Raw genomic sequence first — 16,117 nt, forward strand, 5'->3', positions numbered from 1 at the left:
CATGCAATCACCTTATGAAGTCAAGGACTTGCTAACAAATCTGGACGTATACAAATCAGCAGGACCTGATGAAATATCACCAGAGCTGCTGAAATTTGCCTGTGACAGCCTAGCCACGCCTCTTGCAAAACTCTTCAATTTTGTCTCCAACTTGGTGACGTTCCTTCCGACTGGAAACTTGCACATGAAGTGCCCATCTTTAAATCTGGCGATCCACATGACATGTCCAACTACAGACCAATTTCCCCATGTTCTGTTGTAAAACTCTTGAAGAAAATCGTTAGTCATCGTGTTTTGACTCACATGAGACAACGAGGGGTAATCACCGAAGTACAACATGGCTTTCTACCAAAGCGTTCATGCATAACTCCATTGTCCACAGTGTATTACGAATGGGCTCAAGCCATCGATGTCCGTACCCCCCCCCCCGATGTCATCTTTTTGGACTGGTCCAAAGCCTTCAAATTTCGATCGGATAAGTCATGGCATCTTACTGGGCAAATTGCACAAATATGGCATATGTGGCTCCGTCACTGTCATGGTTCAACTCCTAACTCAGCAATAGACTCCAACCGGTGATCTTCCAAGGTACAAAGTCACAGTGGGGAACTGAGTTCCGGTGTACCTCACCCTCAAAGCTCAGTTCTAGGTCCTCTACTTTTTAATATTTTTGTTTCAGACCTTCCATTCTGTATCCTGTCCAGTACTCGTCAGTATGCTGATGATACAGTAGTATATCATCTGATTAGACATGAAGATGACACGGCAGTTTTGCAGAACGATCTCAACAATATTATAACTTGGTGTAGTATTAATAAAATGTCCCTTAATCCATCGAAATGCAAAGTCATGGCTGTTACCCGCAGTAAAAATCCTCCCAGACCTACATACTCCATTGGCTCGACTTCCCTCGAGATCGTCTCTCATTACAAATACTTAGGCGTCACAATTTCCCAAGATCTGAGCTGGAAGAAACACATAAGTAATGTTGTTTCGAAGTCAACAAAACTGTGTGGTTTTTTCCGGCGAGTAGTCAAGACCAATAACTCCACAGTGTTAATGAAGTGGTGTTCCTCCCTTCGTAGACCCATAATAGAATATGCCGCTCCTGTTTGGTCAGCCAGTTTATCTTCCCATCAGGAAATCAGTGAGAAGGTCCAACGCCGTTTTACTCGCTCTTGCCGAGGCCTACCTAAGAGAGCTACTTCCGATTCAAATATTCCTAACATTAGTTACCCGGTAAGATGTAAGCAGCTTGGAGTCCCATACCTCACCCACAGACTGCACTTTCTCTCGATTTCCTTGGTTATAAAGTGCTTATATAATAATTTTGATTTAAATATTTTAAATTTTGTATCTGTTAATACCAGGCATCAAGATAATGTAATATTCTTGCACAAAAGTGGTTGAACCAATTCCTTTCACCACTCTCTTTTTATACGATTTCCTAGATTATGGGACAGCTTGCCTTGTGTTTGAGAACAACTTTTATTCGATATGTCCAAGTTCCATAGTTAGCCTACGTAAGTACCTTCTGTCACCTGGTACAACGGTTGAATTTCCTGCCTAGAAATGTACTAAATGTATCGATGTAATTTACTCTTGTATCTATGCTTAATTCACTACATCTGTTACGATTCATCATGTACTTCAATTTCCTCTTATTAAAGATTATACTTATTTATAGCGACGACAAAATTATATTTAATTGTATCTTGTTCTTAAAATTAATGTTCTTATTTATTTATCATGTCTTTTTGTGTTTAGAATGAGCATGGACCATTCCACATCTTTCTTCAATTATTGTTATTATTCACTTTTATTTTTTTCTTTTTCCTGGGATGGATCTAGGTGATTGTTTGTGGGGCTTGGGCCTGTTGTTTCAGTTTTACTCCACTTTTTTAGTTGTACACATTTTATAGATCCTGTAGCATGGTAACATTTAGAGAGCCACTCGATTATGATTAAGTTCGCATGTGGTAATCCATCAAGGCTATTGCCATTGCAGTTGTATTGTTGTCTTGTATTTGTTTATGCCTTGAGAAATAATAAATAAAATGAAATGTCTTATGTAATCAAAATTATCTCTGCAACGCGTCTTCAAATTCCAATGAAATTTTCGGTTTGGAAAAGATTATTTGATACGTGCCAGCAAGTGAAGACTGGGGTCGCGGGCTGGAGTTCACAAAAGCCATGCGTGATACCAAACATAATGCTATATAGGTCGGGTTCTTTTCATGATTCGCACGTACTTTACCGGTACGTCTTGTGCATAGGCCTGCTTCAATTGTACGCTTCCCTACTCTAACCTCAAACCACAACGGTGGATATAAGCACCAAAATGTAGCCTCAGTCCTCAGATAGGCCATATAGATTTAAGATGGATAAAAAAGTTCCCAAAATTTAGCCCTGTTTGGTTCAGGATCTGCTTTCAGTGAATGTACACCCAACGGTCCTCTGGTTGTGGTTGTTCCCCACTGTCGCAATCTTACCGTTATCCGAACTACTTCAAGTTCCACTCACATCAATATCGACATCACTGTCTCGAAAGCTTAGTCCAAGATATACTGAAGTTTCTTCTCATGCATTTCACTTTGGAATTCCTAGCTCCCTCCATATTGTTTTCCAGGTGACTTCTTCCACAAGTAATGTACGATGGGAACACACATGTTTCACACTGAATTCTATTTTCTCTTTTCAGCATCCGATCTTCTTAATTTTGAGTACCGGTAACCTTTGTACCTTGGACTTTGTTATGGGATGAGTTGCATTTCATTTCATTTTTTGGGATACACTTACAAAGATATTCAATACACAAAGATACAGGTAAAACCATAAGAAGCCGTCTCGAACATTTGCCAGCTATCAAGAAGAACATTAGCAAAATTACGAAAGCAACATTTGAAACTCATTATCAAGAAGAGAGTTTTCACCAGAGCAAAAATAATTGCTTAACTTTTCTCTGAGCCACAGGTAACAGTCATTGAAAAATTAGAATCCGAATCAGCTAACTTAAAGGATCTTGAGAAATAATATCCCGAGGATGGGGAATTTATAGCCCCACTTGTTAACCGGGGGATTGGCAGTCGACTTTTCCCCAATTTTTCGTGGCGAGAGAAAACAATCAAGTTGGTTTATGAGGAATTTCACAACAATCAAAATTTATTCATTAATGCCGAAAGGGGATAAGATGTGGAAGAAGCCATTTTTGACGTATATACGTCTGATTCATGAACAGCGCCTCCAGTGTTATACGGTGTCAGACCCCCCTTATAAAAATGCCAACACCGGCATTTGGGGGGACCAGCCCCCCCCCCGTGTGTGGTACTTTGTCTAAGGCCTTGAAGCAATTTGCCAAACTTTCCATTGCTGAGTGAACTCGTTCGCTAATCATGAAACATTCTGCCTAATTTCCACCGAGGACTTAATGGTCACTTTACCACGCTGTGATTTTTCCCGAAAACGGCGATGGACATATGCCATCACCATTCCAGGGAGATTCCACTATAAAGTCGCAAATTATCCCAACCCCCATCAAAAAGTGAACAGACTGTGAAACACAGCTCATCAAGTTTTAGATGATGCACGTTGGAAATGCGCCGCCTGCAATGCACTGTAGAAATATACCGACGTAGCCTCACTCCTTGCAAAGATGGAGTGAGGCTACGAGTTAGGCTACATCAGTATTTCTCGGCTACGTCTAGGAAACAACACGTTCACCTATGGAAACCACCAGCAAGCAGCCACATCCATAATACTTTACTTCTAGCGGTTGCTGAGGTATAAAGTAGTATACTTCGTATACTTCCTGCACTCTAAAAGGATCAGTCAAATTTGACTATCTCTTCAGGGTTAGCTGATGGGTGCAACTGGAAATTAGTCAAACTGACCAGATTTTTTTCAGTCAGTTCATTGATATTTCAAAAGGCATCGGTTAGGAATCTTGTCAGAAAGCGTGATTTCCCAACGTAAGCTCGGGTGTTTGACTGAATCCGTAGTCAATTTTGAACAATCAGGAAAATCAGTCAACATTTTGACTGGGTTGTTTTAAGAGTGCATGCAAAGTTCGAAAAAAGAATCGAAATTGACGTCACGAAACACGTGCAGCGAAATGCGTTCAAGTTCAAGGTCTGACAAATTTCCATCCATTTTCGCTATTTTTGTGACAAATATGAACTAGCCCTTACAGTGAATTTTTGTATTTAAAGCGCTGCCACATAATTATATACCACTGACACAAAGATTGGATGCAATGGGCTTTCAACTAATTCCATATTTCACCTTTCATATCTTATTGTGTAGAAAAGTGAGTGGCCATTCCTTTAATACATTTCCTTTGTTGTTTAAATGTTAAGAAAACGTATTTAAACAGAGTTGCAGCGAATTGTATGATATTTTTTCTTGGTTTGATTCGTAATCTGGGGTGCACTCTTGGCCCATTTAAAATTGAAAGGTGAGACTTTCATCGATCGTACGAAGTTGTACGTCCAGCTTATCCATGATTAGAGCATTCCAGGCCATGGTACGATGCACACCTTTGTTAACTCTTCAGAGCAAAATCGACGACGCCCATGTTCTGGTGCTCAGGGTGCACTCGGCGAGCGCATGCATCCATTCAAGAACGCGGAAGAAGGGTACATGCAGAGTGCAGTCGTGAGCGGGCGATTACATAATATTCAGAGTCTGAGAAAGGACGACCCCACTTGTTGGCTTTGTGATTTAAATTCCACTTTGTGATGTCAAATGAGGGAACCTGTTCCATTTATAGCGCGTATAAAAGCAGCTTGAATGGGCTGAGGGATTTCACTTGCAAGACCTTTGGCTGCTGGTCGTTGAGACGCTGGGAGGGAATCATGCTATCCTTTCCATCTGCTCCCAGATAGAGACGTTCCAAGTTTTTGCCAGATGCGCGGAGTCTCGGGGAAAAGTAACCGGTCTGGCAAGTGCTGTCGCTGGTCTTCCAGAGTCTATCGTGTGAGCTCTCATCCATCAGTGCCATGGCGTTTTCAGACTACACTGTGACCGCCAAACTGACCGCAGCGTTAGTTCTGTTTTTCCTGGTGTTTTTGTGCAGCTGGCTGCCCGGCAGAATAATCACTCTCCTCCATCGCGGACTGGATAACTCCCTGGACCAGCAGCGGCTGCAGCAAGTACTGACGGGCATGAACTGCTTCGCCGGCGGCGTGTTTCTGGCCACCTGCTTGCTGGATCTATTCCCAGAGTTTCGTTTGCTGATGACTGGTGAAAAAGGACAAGCAAACAGCATGAATAGTAGAAGTTTTCAGGTGTCGGAAGCAAATACTCGGACGTTCGCCTATCGCCAAAAACGACTCATACCCAAACTTTCCCCATCGAAAGAAAACGAAATCATCAACTCCTGTGAAGAACGACAATTTGTATACGACACGCCACTGAATCGGCTCAGACGGCATTCGTCCCTCATTAAACCGGACAGCGACGACAATAATAACTGTGTCCTTACTAAAAATTTGAGCTTTGTAGAGGAGCAGCAGAAACGACGATCACTGGATCTGAGTGTCATTTTACTACTCCTCGTCTTATCTGCCCACTGCATCTTTGACGGTCTCACCGTGGGGCTTGACCCTCAGCCGACGCCCCAGGCGCTGGAGGTCACCGTCGCTGTTGCCATCCACAAGTGCGTCTTTGCTTTCAGCCTTGGCGTCCAGTACGCCCAGAGCACCCAGATCACCACGGGCCTCAACCGGAGCATCCTCTGCTACTCAGCCGCCTCGCCCATCGGCATCTTCACCGCCTTCGTATTTGAGCTCATGGCCAGTCACTTGGCGAGTTTGCAGGCGATGCTGGGCAGCGTCGTTCCGGCCATCGCGACGGGGACTCTCGCGTTCAAGATCTTCCAGGACATTTCACCCGCAACTTGCCAGAGTTGAAACACTAATAATTATTCGCCCCTCTTAGTCTTGACAATAATATTTTGGTTTATGGAACATCAGTAAATTCCAGCTCGGCTTCCATTGATTTCAACCGTTTCTTACTGATGAAGTTTTATTAAATGTCATTTTTATTCTGTAATAATTTTTCGTAACTTTATTAATGCAGTTGCACATCTTTTTCAGTGCGTTTTAAGTTTTATCATGCATTGTATGTAATTATTATCGATCGTGCATTTTTATGGTATACACACTTTTCTCTCGATCTCAACAGTGCGTCTATTATTAGGCTGTGCACATTCCAACCTGACTTCAGTGTCACACTGAAAAATTGCCTGGGTTAAAGTTTAACCCTAGGAAGGGTAAAAACTGCAACCACAAAATGAGTGGATATTAACCATTGTTTGGTTAAACAACCCACAAATTAATTTCAATCACCTGAATTGGGTTGAAACAACCTAAACCATTGGGTAGTTGCAGTTTTCACCCTTGCTTGGGTTAAATTTAACCCACGCCATTTTTTTCAATACGCCGGGCCGGGGGGGGCTTCTCGAGGACGTAAACAGGGCAAACGACTGAAGTTTAATATTTGTTTGTGGTGCTACACAAAAGGCATAGACGCAACTTTGGCATGAAAAAAAATGTTCATGTGTATAACAGTGGTAAATATTTTTTAAAATAAAATAGAACATCGAATACGGATAATTTTTGTCCACGAATGTCTGGGTTTATATTTGCTGTTTTAATTTTAAAATGTCTAATTTACTTTCAATTTTTGCAGCGGGTAAAGAATTACGTAAAGCAGGGGTGAAATTATTAATTGGGGGAAGAATTTTTTGGGGTGGTAAAATTCATTTCTTTATCCCTAACACTCCTCAATCCTTCACCTGTTGGAGGATTGAGGACTGTTAAGGCTTAGCAAATGTTGGGCAAAATTTGGGGGCTTTGGGGGACAATTTTGTAAAAAACAATTGCAGATTTCTATTGTTACAAAGAATGAAAGTAAAAAGGGTGCCTTATAATTTGGGCGGATTTTAGTAAGGAAACGGTGTCTGGTTCGACCAGAAGCATCTCCTCATCAGTTGATTTGAGCCATGTTGGTCGGGAGTGTTCATTTTGCTGGTAGCGACGCGACTGTATAAGGCGTGCATGTCATAGTTGTTCGTGAACACTGAAGTTCAGTTTCGACCAAAGGAGCCTCCATTGCTCCCTAGTAGGTCCAGCTCGAGGATCATTCAGACAGGCCTAGCTGGTCGAAAGAGGTTAAAATGGGGTTCATTCGGTACAAAGATATTGCAAGACCAGATTTTGTTTAAATAATGAGTCCGTGTCCTAACAATGGTGCCTCTGGTGAAATGGGTGTGGGAACATGTGCATACATCTCTCGCTGGGCGTCACCGGAACCTGGGGGGGGGGAACTCATCGGCATCAGATAATGATGACGCAGGGCTTCAAGTGTCGGTATTGGGTCTTGATGTTAGGTGGCTGCTCACACAGTGTGATAGCAGTGTGGGCGTCTTCGACAGGATTAGCTTCCGCGCGAAGTTTGTTTCTGGGCCAATAGAGCCTGAAAGTAAGAGGTCACGGCAGCCAGCTTCCGGAACCCTTGCACGGTCTGCCTACGGGGATTTTACATTGGGCCGTCCAATCACGTTCGATAATTTTTGGGAGATTAATTCCTTACTGAAACCACCCCATGAAACACTCATATTGGAATTTTACCTTTGTCTTCCTCAAGAAATACTTTGGAAAAGTCACCTGGAGATGGGTAAAAAACGAATTTTAGTAACGACCTTTCACGTCCGGCCATATCGTACCTAGGTCACCTTGTTCACACACGTTTGTTTCCACTCCCCGTGCTTTCGTGAAAACGAGATTGTACAACGTTGCAAAGATTTACCTTCCTGCATTCGATGGGTTCCAAATTCTGTTGACACACGCCGTTGTTGTCAGCAAAGGTTAGATAAAATATTAGAATCTGTTGTAAAAGTAGAATATTGCCTTATGTCTATTACCTTATAAATTATAAAAGTACGTAAAATATTTTGATCTGTTTTTATTTCGCCTATTACCCACAGACTACCATAAAATTTCAAATCGTGAATGTTCATCTGCGTACGAGACTGCTGCATTGCACTGTTCTTCATGTATTTTAGATTTTCGGAAGTTATGGGTCAATTTTTGGCAGGATATTTCTCTTTTAGATCGGGTAATTTTTCAGTTTCTATAAATTGATATGCTAGCAAATATTTTTCAAAGCCCTTTTTCCAAAGTTGGATTTTTAAAGAAGAAACTGAACGAAAAAATATTACAAATTCTAAAATCTTTGCACGTTATTTTTCCTATCCAAGGGTTCCGGAAGCGCGCCATCAGGGGTAAACTTTCAGGCTCTCTTCGGCGGCGTTGCTATAATTATACACGCCTTGATTCACACTGCCCAATTCAAGGGAACTTCTTCGGCAGGCCGAGGCGCTCAAAAAGTACCCCAAGAGTTTATTTGGAAAAGAGGAGATTGTGTGGCCCAAGAATTTGTGGGATTGTAAAAGAATGGCCCAGAATGAACTCCTAGATTCAAGGGCATAGAAAAATGCCTCTGAAAAATTGTCCCAAGAGCCTGAAAAGGTGGAGGGATCTCATTTGAAAAATGGCCGCTGATAGACTTGGGAACGTTCACTTTTTGGAAGGTGAGTTTGTTTGGGGTAGATAATTAAAAATTTCATTGGTTAACCTACTAAAAATTGAAAATCAATTGAGAGCTGATCAATGACCCCAGAACACTTTGTTTTTTGCTTGAGAGGCCTGAAGGACTTCGGTTGCCCGCACCGGGGCTGCAAACGTGGTCGATTTTACATTGTCTTCAATGGGGCTTCAATTAATTCAGTGCACCCCTATGGGCGCCGAATGGGACCAAGAGAGGGCGCAATTTCCCCACCAACGGATGCTCCTTTGGTGGAAAGTGCACTTCACTGGTTCACGAGTGACTTCAGCTGCATGCGTCGCGGTCACGTCGCTACCAAACCTCAATGAACACTTCCCAACCCGCTCGTGGGAGCGCCCGAACAGAGTGCTGGGCGCGGCGATGAACGAAACTTCCCACTTAAATGAGATATACATGTATATGCAACCATACGTATGAAGCCAAACCACGATGGTTGTGTTTGTATTGCGCATGCCCAATGTGTATTAGACATGCGTTGCAGCCGTTCATCGTTATATCAACAGTAAAAACACCACCAATTTGTGTGAATTGCGGTAGTCAAGCGATTTATGTACGGCATAATGATTTGTGATGTATAGGGTGTGGGTTCGAATCACGGGTTTTTTTTAAAGGAAAATAAAGCCCGAATGTTATTGGAGCCTAATTTCACACGTGAAGTTTTTATGGTTGGTTGAGCATCTAGATGTTATGCATTGTGAACCGCGGTTTGGCTTCATATGTGTGATTGCATATACAGCTCCCAGATCTTTTAGCTTTAAATTTCGACGTCTTTTCTCAAAACTATATGAATTAAATTTTCACAAACGAGTGGCGTTACAAGAATATGGATAAAGTTGCATTGTCACCTATTTGCTCAAACCAGCTCGAGCCCGACGGGTGAAATTCAAAAAGGGCATAAATAATCATTATTTTAGTTTCCAGTCCTGCATGATAATGTGTTCACTGCGAGTTATCTTTACACTAAATGGTATTATCTGAAATGCACTTGGCATAGATACACTATTTTCCGATTGGCCTTCACGCAAAAAAAAAAAAGCCGTAGACAGTTACCGCGGACCGTACCCGGGGCCGCTGGGCGGCATGGTTCAAAGGTCACGAAGTTTCTATGGTGGAATTCTGGGTAATTTTGCCGTAGTCGCTCTAGATCCTTTGCACAAACGTCAGGTAAGTGTTTCAGACTGACTAGGCAAGGAGTTACAGCAATAGCTTTATTTGCGAGTTCCGCTATTTATGAAGATGGTCATTTAATAATTAACTTGTCAGTTTCTTGGAACACGTCTAGCACAGGTTGACATGGACTGATTGAACGCCGTCGTCGATCACACCATCACACTATGCATGCACACATCATGCCTGTTCTAGACCAAGTCCAGAATACACGTACTACTTTCGTCATTTAGGGCCTACATGAACATGACGTAGGCCTGCGTGTGGTGTGTAATGTGATAGATGCAGTCTACAAGAAAGAGCAGATTTTCCATCATGTCCATTCGTTTTACAGTCAACATTGGAAGTGCATATTTAAGCCTATATCCTATGCCCTAGGCATGCTCTGCCTTGCTGGGCTGTGAGTGTGAGATATATCATGCTGGGATGATGTCCCCACTTTTTGCCTTAGGTTGTGGGCGTGAAAGGTAAAATAACATCTCCTGATATTTAATTATTTGTACTACAGAAAAAGGTAAGCACATCCATGCCAGCTAAGGGTCTATATGAGCTTGATCAGCTACCCTTGTACCAGTTGGAGGCTGGAAGGGAATTCATGGAGTGATGATGGAAACACTAGCAGCAGACAAAATTTCACAGTAGATTGATATATTAGATTGAATAAAGTTATGTAAAATCTAATCAATATGAAAAGAGCAAGAAAGTGATTTCTTTCTACATCAGAGAATAACATGTGTAAATAAACAGTATATGATTTTCATGCTTTGACACCCAACTTTACAAAGTACAGTCTGGAATTGAGAGTATCATCTTATTAATTATTTTTCAAAAAAGTTGGATGCACAGGAACTTGGTCATGTGAACTCCAGAAGCCTCTGTCTTTTGTCTTGTCCTTTGATTTTCTGCATGTTGAAGTGAACTCAAGTCCGAGCATTTATAAGCCTTAAATTTGGTTCTATGCTTTGCTCAACATTCCGTTGAACTGCACCTCTTCTTGTTGTATAGGGTATTTGATAAATCCAATGCAGTGGCTAACTTTTAAGATTCAGTGCAAAATGCAGATATATATTGCAGCTCTACCCAAAAAGGTAGAAAAGTAGGTGAAATAGCAAGGCTGATTTTGAATTTGATGCAGTACACTCTGTTAACTCCATATACATGTACAGTAGGAATGAGATAATAAGATGAAAGAGAGGGGAGTGTAATTTATGGAATGATTGTGAGATTGCTAAAATATTTTTTAAAGTTGGTCTTATTTTTGCTTGTTTGTTAATGTTATTTAGATTCAAACCTTTTGCCTGACGGTGTGGAAATGGAAAATCAGAAACTGAAATTAGTAGTTAGCGTGCATCTCATAAAGGAGCATGGCATGCAGAAAATGTTTCGGTTGTTCAACTGTTATGAATGAATTTACTTTTTGTGTTCCACTTTTAAATCAGAAGTGAGCTGTGAAAGCAGGTTGATACTTGTTGCCTGCTCTCCTTGGTTGTGGAACTGCATTGGATGTTTTATTTGTATGTAGTGTACTTCCAGGGGACCAATTCATGCGATAAACCCTCATAAATTACATGTATTTTATTAGTAGAATCCTCAAAATAAAGGATATTTGTCTACTTGAAAAGCAGACCTAGTGACTATGTTTCCAGCATTGTGGAGATGGGACTAAGCAAATACTTTGCTATCTGTGAAATATGGCAAAATCTAGTTATCAGTGACAGTTACAGCACCGTGCAAAAATATGAAAATCAGTTTCTTTCTACCAATGCCCGATAACTTGTCAATTATTTAAAAGAGTACATGTAGATGAATATTTTCAGTTATTTGACTAGTTATGATTAGGTTTCAGATTTTTCCATTCAAACTTTTGCGTAATTCAACAAGAAGACTACTATTTCTTGGTTGATTCCTCAGGGTTTGGTTATCAGGCTGCCACGTCTCCGGATACCAAGTCTGTCTACCTCACCAGCACCAGTACCAGGCCCCCAATCTCCGCCATCGTCACCTCACAGTCCAACTCACCATCAATCACCTCTCAGGCACATCATCGATGCCTCATGGGCAATCTTCCCCAGGAAATGGGTATTGTTTAAACAGTGTTTCTGGTAATCCCTTTAAAATGATTAATTTAGTAATTGTAAATAGGGGCAATTCACAATACAGCGCACCACCAAGAGTTTTGCAAAGACAAGCCGCTTTTCAAGTCTACGGTCGACACCTTGCTGTGATTTAAGTGCAATTCATATGTAATTTGGGGATATTTGATTGATTCAGGCATTCTCTGCTCCATGCACACACAAAAACATCATTTTGGCTTCCTAACACCTGTTTGCAATAAGCACTTTTGAATTTTCTACCAAGATAAACAAATATTAGAAAAAAAATTAAAGTTTTCCGAGCATAGGACAGTAAACAAGATTATTTTGTCAGCTCTTTATCCCATAATGCACTGTGAAAAGGCCTCTCTATGACAAACTCTTGGTGGCGCACTATGTGAATTGCCTGTATTCAGTGATTCAGACATACCTACCCGATATGCTTTAGCTCTTTTTGTTTGTTCCCTACACGGGATGCTGGCCACCTCTCCAACTATCCCTGCAGACCTATTTGCACCTGTGGAGCTGTCTGTTAAAAGGTGTTCTATTAACTAGCTCCACCTCATCAGCCCCCCCTTCCAGTCCATCAGACATCTCTGCAACCATATCCCCTCACTATTCCAGTGGACCCACGTAAAGAAATGGGTACGCTCAAACATTCCCGTCAGTTCTTCTGCTGAAAATTATGTACTTGAATAGGAGTTCATTTCTTCTAAAACTTTTTCAACTGCACAGTACTACATATTACATGTAGTATATGATGATGTCAGTAATGTCTAGGCCTATAGCTTCCATTCAATATGCGTTTGTGCACTGATGTTGGCTTCATCAAAGAATCAGAAGTTTATCATGTTAGTACATGTAACTTGTGGAATGCAATATCCTTGTTTGTTTCCCATAGGGCAAAAGATCAAGTCCACCCCTCCATCACCAGCAAGATGGTTGGGGGCATCCCCAAGGAATCTGCCCATCATTGCTGGCCAACAGAATCAACCATCCATCAGCAAGAAACCAACAGCAATGCCCTGCATCATCATCACATCAGACACCATCAACGCTGCCTCAACAAACAACTCTCAATACAGTGTCCAGCGCTGCTGCCGATAGTTCAACCAGGACTCCAGCCTCCCTTATCCCTACATCTCAGCATTGCAGACTGGAGGTGTTCTCCTGCTTTATAAAGGCAGGGGTTCAAAGAATAGATCCCTGTGCGATACAACTGCCTACCAGTGGCAAGGTCATCCTAGGGAGTGGTGCCTTTGGAACTGCTAGCAAGAATCCTTCCATGGAACAAGAGTGGCCATCCAATTCATCAGATCAAAGACAGACTTCCAGTCCTGAGGGAGGCGAGAGCTATGGGCCTTTTTTCAGGGCATCTGTCTTTTCCATGTTTCTTTGGCCTGGTAGTGGCTGGCCACCACCAAGGATCGACTCGTGATGGATCACCAGAAACTCCATTATGGGCCAGTTGCTGACCTTGACGGATGCCCTGGAAGGGCCCAGCTGACTACATCTTGCCCCATCGTCCAGGCACCGCATCGTGCTGGATGTGTTGGACGGTCTGCGATTCATAACGACCTTAAAACTGATAACATTTTGGTCCGTGATGTTGGGGGCTCCTGGCGTGCATGTATTATTGACGTGGGGTTGTGTACCTTGGCGAGCCATCCTCAGGTACACTACCTGACTCCAGTACAGAAGGTGCGATGGCGGCGCTATTACGTGCACATCGCCCCAGAGCTGGTGGAGGATGCAGCACCACAGACCCAGGGGAAATTTTCCATTCATTTCGGCGCGTGTGGTTCGGAGATGAGGCTACGTTGTTTGGAAAGGAAACAAAGATTTGAAAATGCCTCTAGGGAGGGGAATGGGTTGACTGCTGCCTTGGCCCCAATCCATTGATTTTCCAAGTGCAAATATTTTGTGAACAGATGATCGCCAAGACTAAGATCGGCAGTTCTTACTGTTTGTGCTAGGTGTTTTAAAAGAAAGAAATGACATTTTCATTCAACAAACAAATGCTTTTTAAAAAGGTGTAAACGGATTGACTTTTCGTAAACATTTTTTTAACTGAGAGGGAAAATAACAGTTAATTTTAGTCTTGTTTTGGACTATACCGTATCATTTGTAGTGTTGATATACAAAAAGGGAAATGTTTTGCTTAATTATCTTCATTTACTGTTCACAAATTTGAATCTAATTTCATTTCGAATGTGAGGTGATACTTTCTATCATTACACTTTTTCAACATGTAAGCAATTAATGCCTGGGTTAAACCTTAATTTCTCTAAATTAAATGTTGTTAAAATACTTGGTCAAATCAAAGAGTGACTCTTTAAAATTTAACTAAAGTCTTAATCTTCACTTAACTGAATCCCCTGTGTTATGGGGAAAAAACATTAAAATAGTAGTATACAGATATGTTTTACCTGAAATGCAATAACTGTTTTTTTATTACTTGAAAACATCGTTGTAAAAATACTGGGTACTTTTGAAATGTCTGTCAATGGAGGTATCGTACATTCATAGTTTATTCGGTAGTACAGGATTTCTGATCATCATTTAAAAAATGCTCTGAAAAAGTTGGCAAAATAAAACAAAACCCCAAACCAGACACTGCTTCCACTTGCCGCTGTAATCTTCAGTTCTTAGGACCTTGGATTTTTGTGGTTGGTTGACAGTGATTAATTATTCAATATCAAACATTTTAATTATTGAATCGGTTGGGTAATATAGTGAAATGGACATCTAAAGCAGGTCTAATCGCGAGAAGGTTTTGCTGACATAAGTTGAAAGTAAAGCAATGGAAGCATATGGCATGAATAACGCAACCTTTTGGAGATGTCTTAATAACTGAAAAATAAACTGATTTCTCTGTAAACGTTGCCCACTGAAGACAGTTATCTCTAACCAGACGATGTGGATCTTAATAATTTAACCTTCTATAGAAGATAGGTCAACCAGAGAAAAAAATGCTATTTTGGGTCAATATGTCTTTTCAAACATGTAATGGCAAGTGTGCATGTGTCATGTTCGTTAAAATAATTTTAAAATTAATAACAGTTGTACACAGCAATATGTAGCAATTGATTACTTCAGTAAAAAACTCAAATATTAAAACGATTTGTGGAGATGTTCCACTAAGTGTGATTTAAATAAAATCATTTTCCAGTTAATTTTTAGGGTGGAACCAGCAAAAGCCACTGAATAAAAATTAATGATTCAAAATATGATAGGATCAGAGGCGATTCTTTGAAACCACCTGCCCCCCATTCCCAACGTTTTTCTCCCAAAGGTTTTTGCGGAGAACTTAAAATCAGTATGGGGTCAAGAATACTTTAAATGTAAAAATGTGTGCGAAAAGTGAAAAAAATGGGGGAAAATTTCAAAAGAGGGCGCTAGTAGTCAATAATGACAAAGTCAAGCGTTCTTTTGAGGGCGCTATGCTAGTAATTTCAATATACACGAAACTGCAGAGGGCGCCATTTCATTTATCGAGAGTTTTTCAAAGTATGGCTTCTTGCCAACTTTGCCTTTTAGCTTGGTCGGGCTCGAAAACGTGATAAACAGAGTCCAGCTTCAAAGATTACAGCTTTTTGGTCGGAAAGCCGTTATTTTTAAAAGAGATCTGAAGCTGACCAAAGTGTCGCAAACCTTTGTTTTCTAACTTTCGGCTATTCTTCGAAATGTACCAACGTAATTATTGTCACCAAAATAAAATCTTGGTAGAGGGCGCTATTATCGATTATCAGTCAATAGAGGGCGCCATTGCTTTTGTCAAAAGAGGGCGCTATTTATTGATCTTGTATTATATATCGATAGAGGGCGCTGTTATTTTTTTCAATAGAGGGCGTTATATATTTGGTAAGAATGCACGCAAGGCGCGGTTGACAAGTATACATTGAAGAACGTGAGCTGATAATTTCTAGTTTTCCAGTAAATGAAATGAGTTTTTAAGTCGGCTGTCAGCTGTTACGATAAAAAAGCACGGTAAATATCCTGTGTCCACAAAATATGGTACGACGCCGTGTTTAAGAAGCTTCTTTTCTGTGTTATTGTTAATGTTACTAGGCCTACATGTAGTTGTTACTGGTTGCTTAATACATGTAGGCCTAACGCTACATGTATTCACGCGATATTTTTGATGCATGGAGTATGGGTTCGAATCCTGGGTCGAAATTATGGACAGGGAGGGTTTTTTAGGAAAATAAAGCCCGAATGTTATAGGA

At 41.1% G+C, this 16,117-nt stretch overlaps 2 protein-coding genes across 5 annotated transcripts; both read left to right on the forward strand.

Annotated features, from left to right (window-relative positions):
* The first annotated feature begins 4,785 nt into the window (after positions 1–4,785).
* LOC110988690 (zinc transporter ZIP1-like) lies at positions 4,786–6,873 on the forward strand. The gene has a single exon (XM_022252458.2). It carries the CDS (start codon positions 4,998–5,000, stop codon positions 5,907–5,909), a length of 912 nt encoding a protein of 303 aa, XP_022108150.2. The 5' UTR covers positions 4,786–4,997; the 3' UTR covers positions 5,910–6,873.
* Positions 6,874–9,610: 2,737 nt separating this feature from the next.
* Positions 9,611–14,198, forward strand: LOC147799172 (uncharacterized). Of its 4 annotated transcripts, none has more exons than XM_087137425.1 (3): positions 9,611–9,792; positions 11,707–11,897; positions 12,790–14,198. In XM_087137425.1, exons 1-3 carry the CDS (start codon positions 9,709–9,711, stop codon positions 13,067–13,069), a joined length of 555 nt encoding a protein of 184 aa, XP_086993551.1. In that variant the 5' UTR covers positions 9,611–9,708; the 3' UTR covers positions 13,070–14,198. The 4 variants fall into 4 exon arrangements, with proteins under 4 accessions (XP_086993551.1, XP_086993550.1, XP_086993553.1 ...); XM_087137424.1 differs by having other exon boundaries at positions 11,707–11,874; XM_087137427.1 differs by lacking the exon at positions 9,611–9,792 and adding an exon at positions 9,799–10,262.
* Positions 14,199–16,117: the final 1,919 nt, after the last annotated feature.

Source organism: Acanthaster planci, linkage group LG05 (assembly GCF_054643075.1).
Source record: "Acanthaster planci isolate LZ-2023a linkage group LG05, COTS_SCS, whole genome shotgun sequence".
Lineage (NCBI taxonomy): Eukaryota > Metazoa > Echinodermata > Asteroidea > Valvatida > Acanthasteridae > Acanthaster > Acanthaster planci.

Excerpts from the sequence above, each read along its gene's own strand:
- LOC110988690 (XM_022252458.2), top strand. The coding sequence starts at position 4,998 with ATGGCGTTTTCAGACTACACTGTGACCGCCAAACTGACCGCAGCGTTA.
- LOC147799172 (XM_087137424.1), top strand. The coding sequence starts at position 9,709 with ATGGTTCAAAGGTCACGAAGTTTCTATGGTGGAATTCTGGGTAATTTT. Across the intron at positions 9,793-11,706 it reads ATCCTTTGCACAAACGTCAG|GGTTTGGTTATCAGGCTGCC; the intron begins GTAAGTGTTTCA and ends TTGATTCCTCAG. Across the intron at positions 11,875-12,789 it reads CAATCTTCCCCAGGAAATGG|GGCAAAAGATCAAGTCCACC; the intron begins GTATTGTTTAAA and ends TGTTTCCCATAG.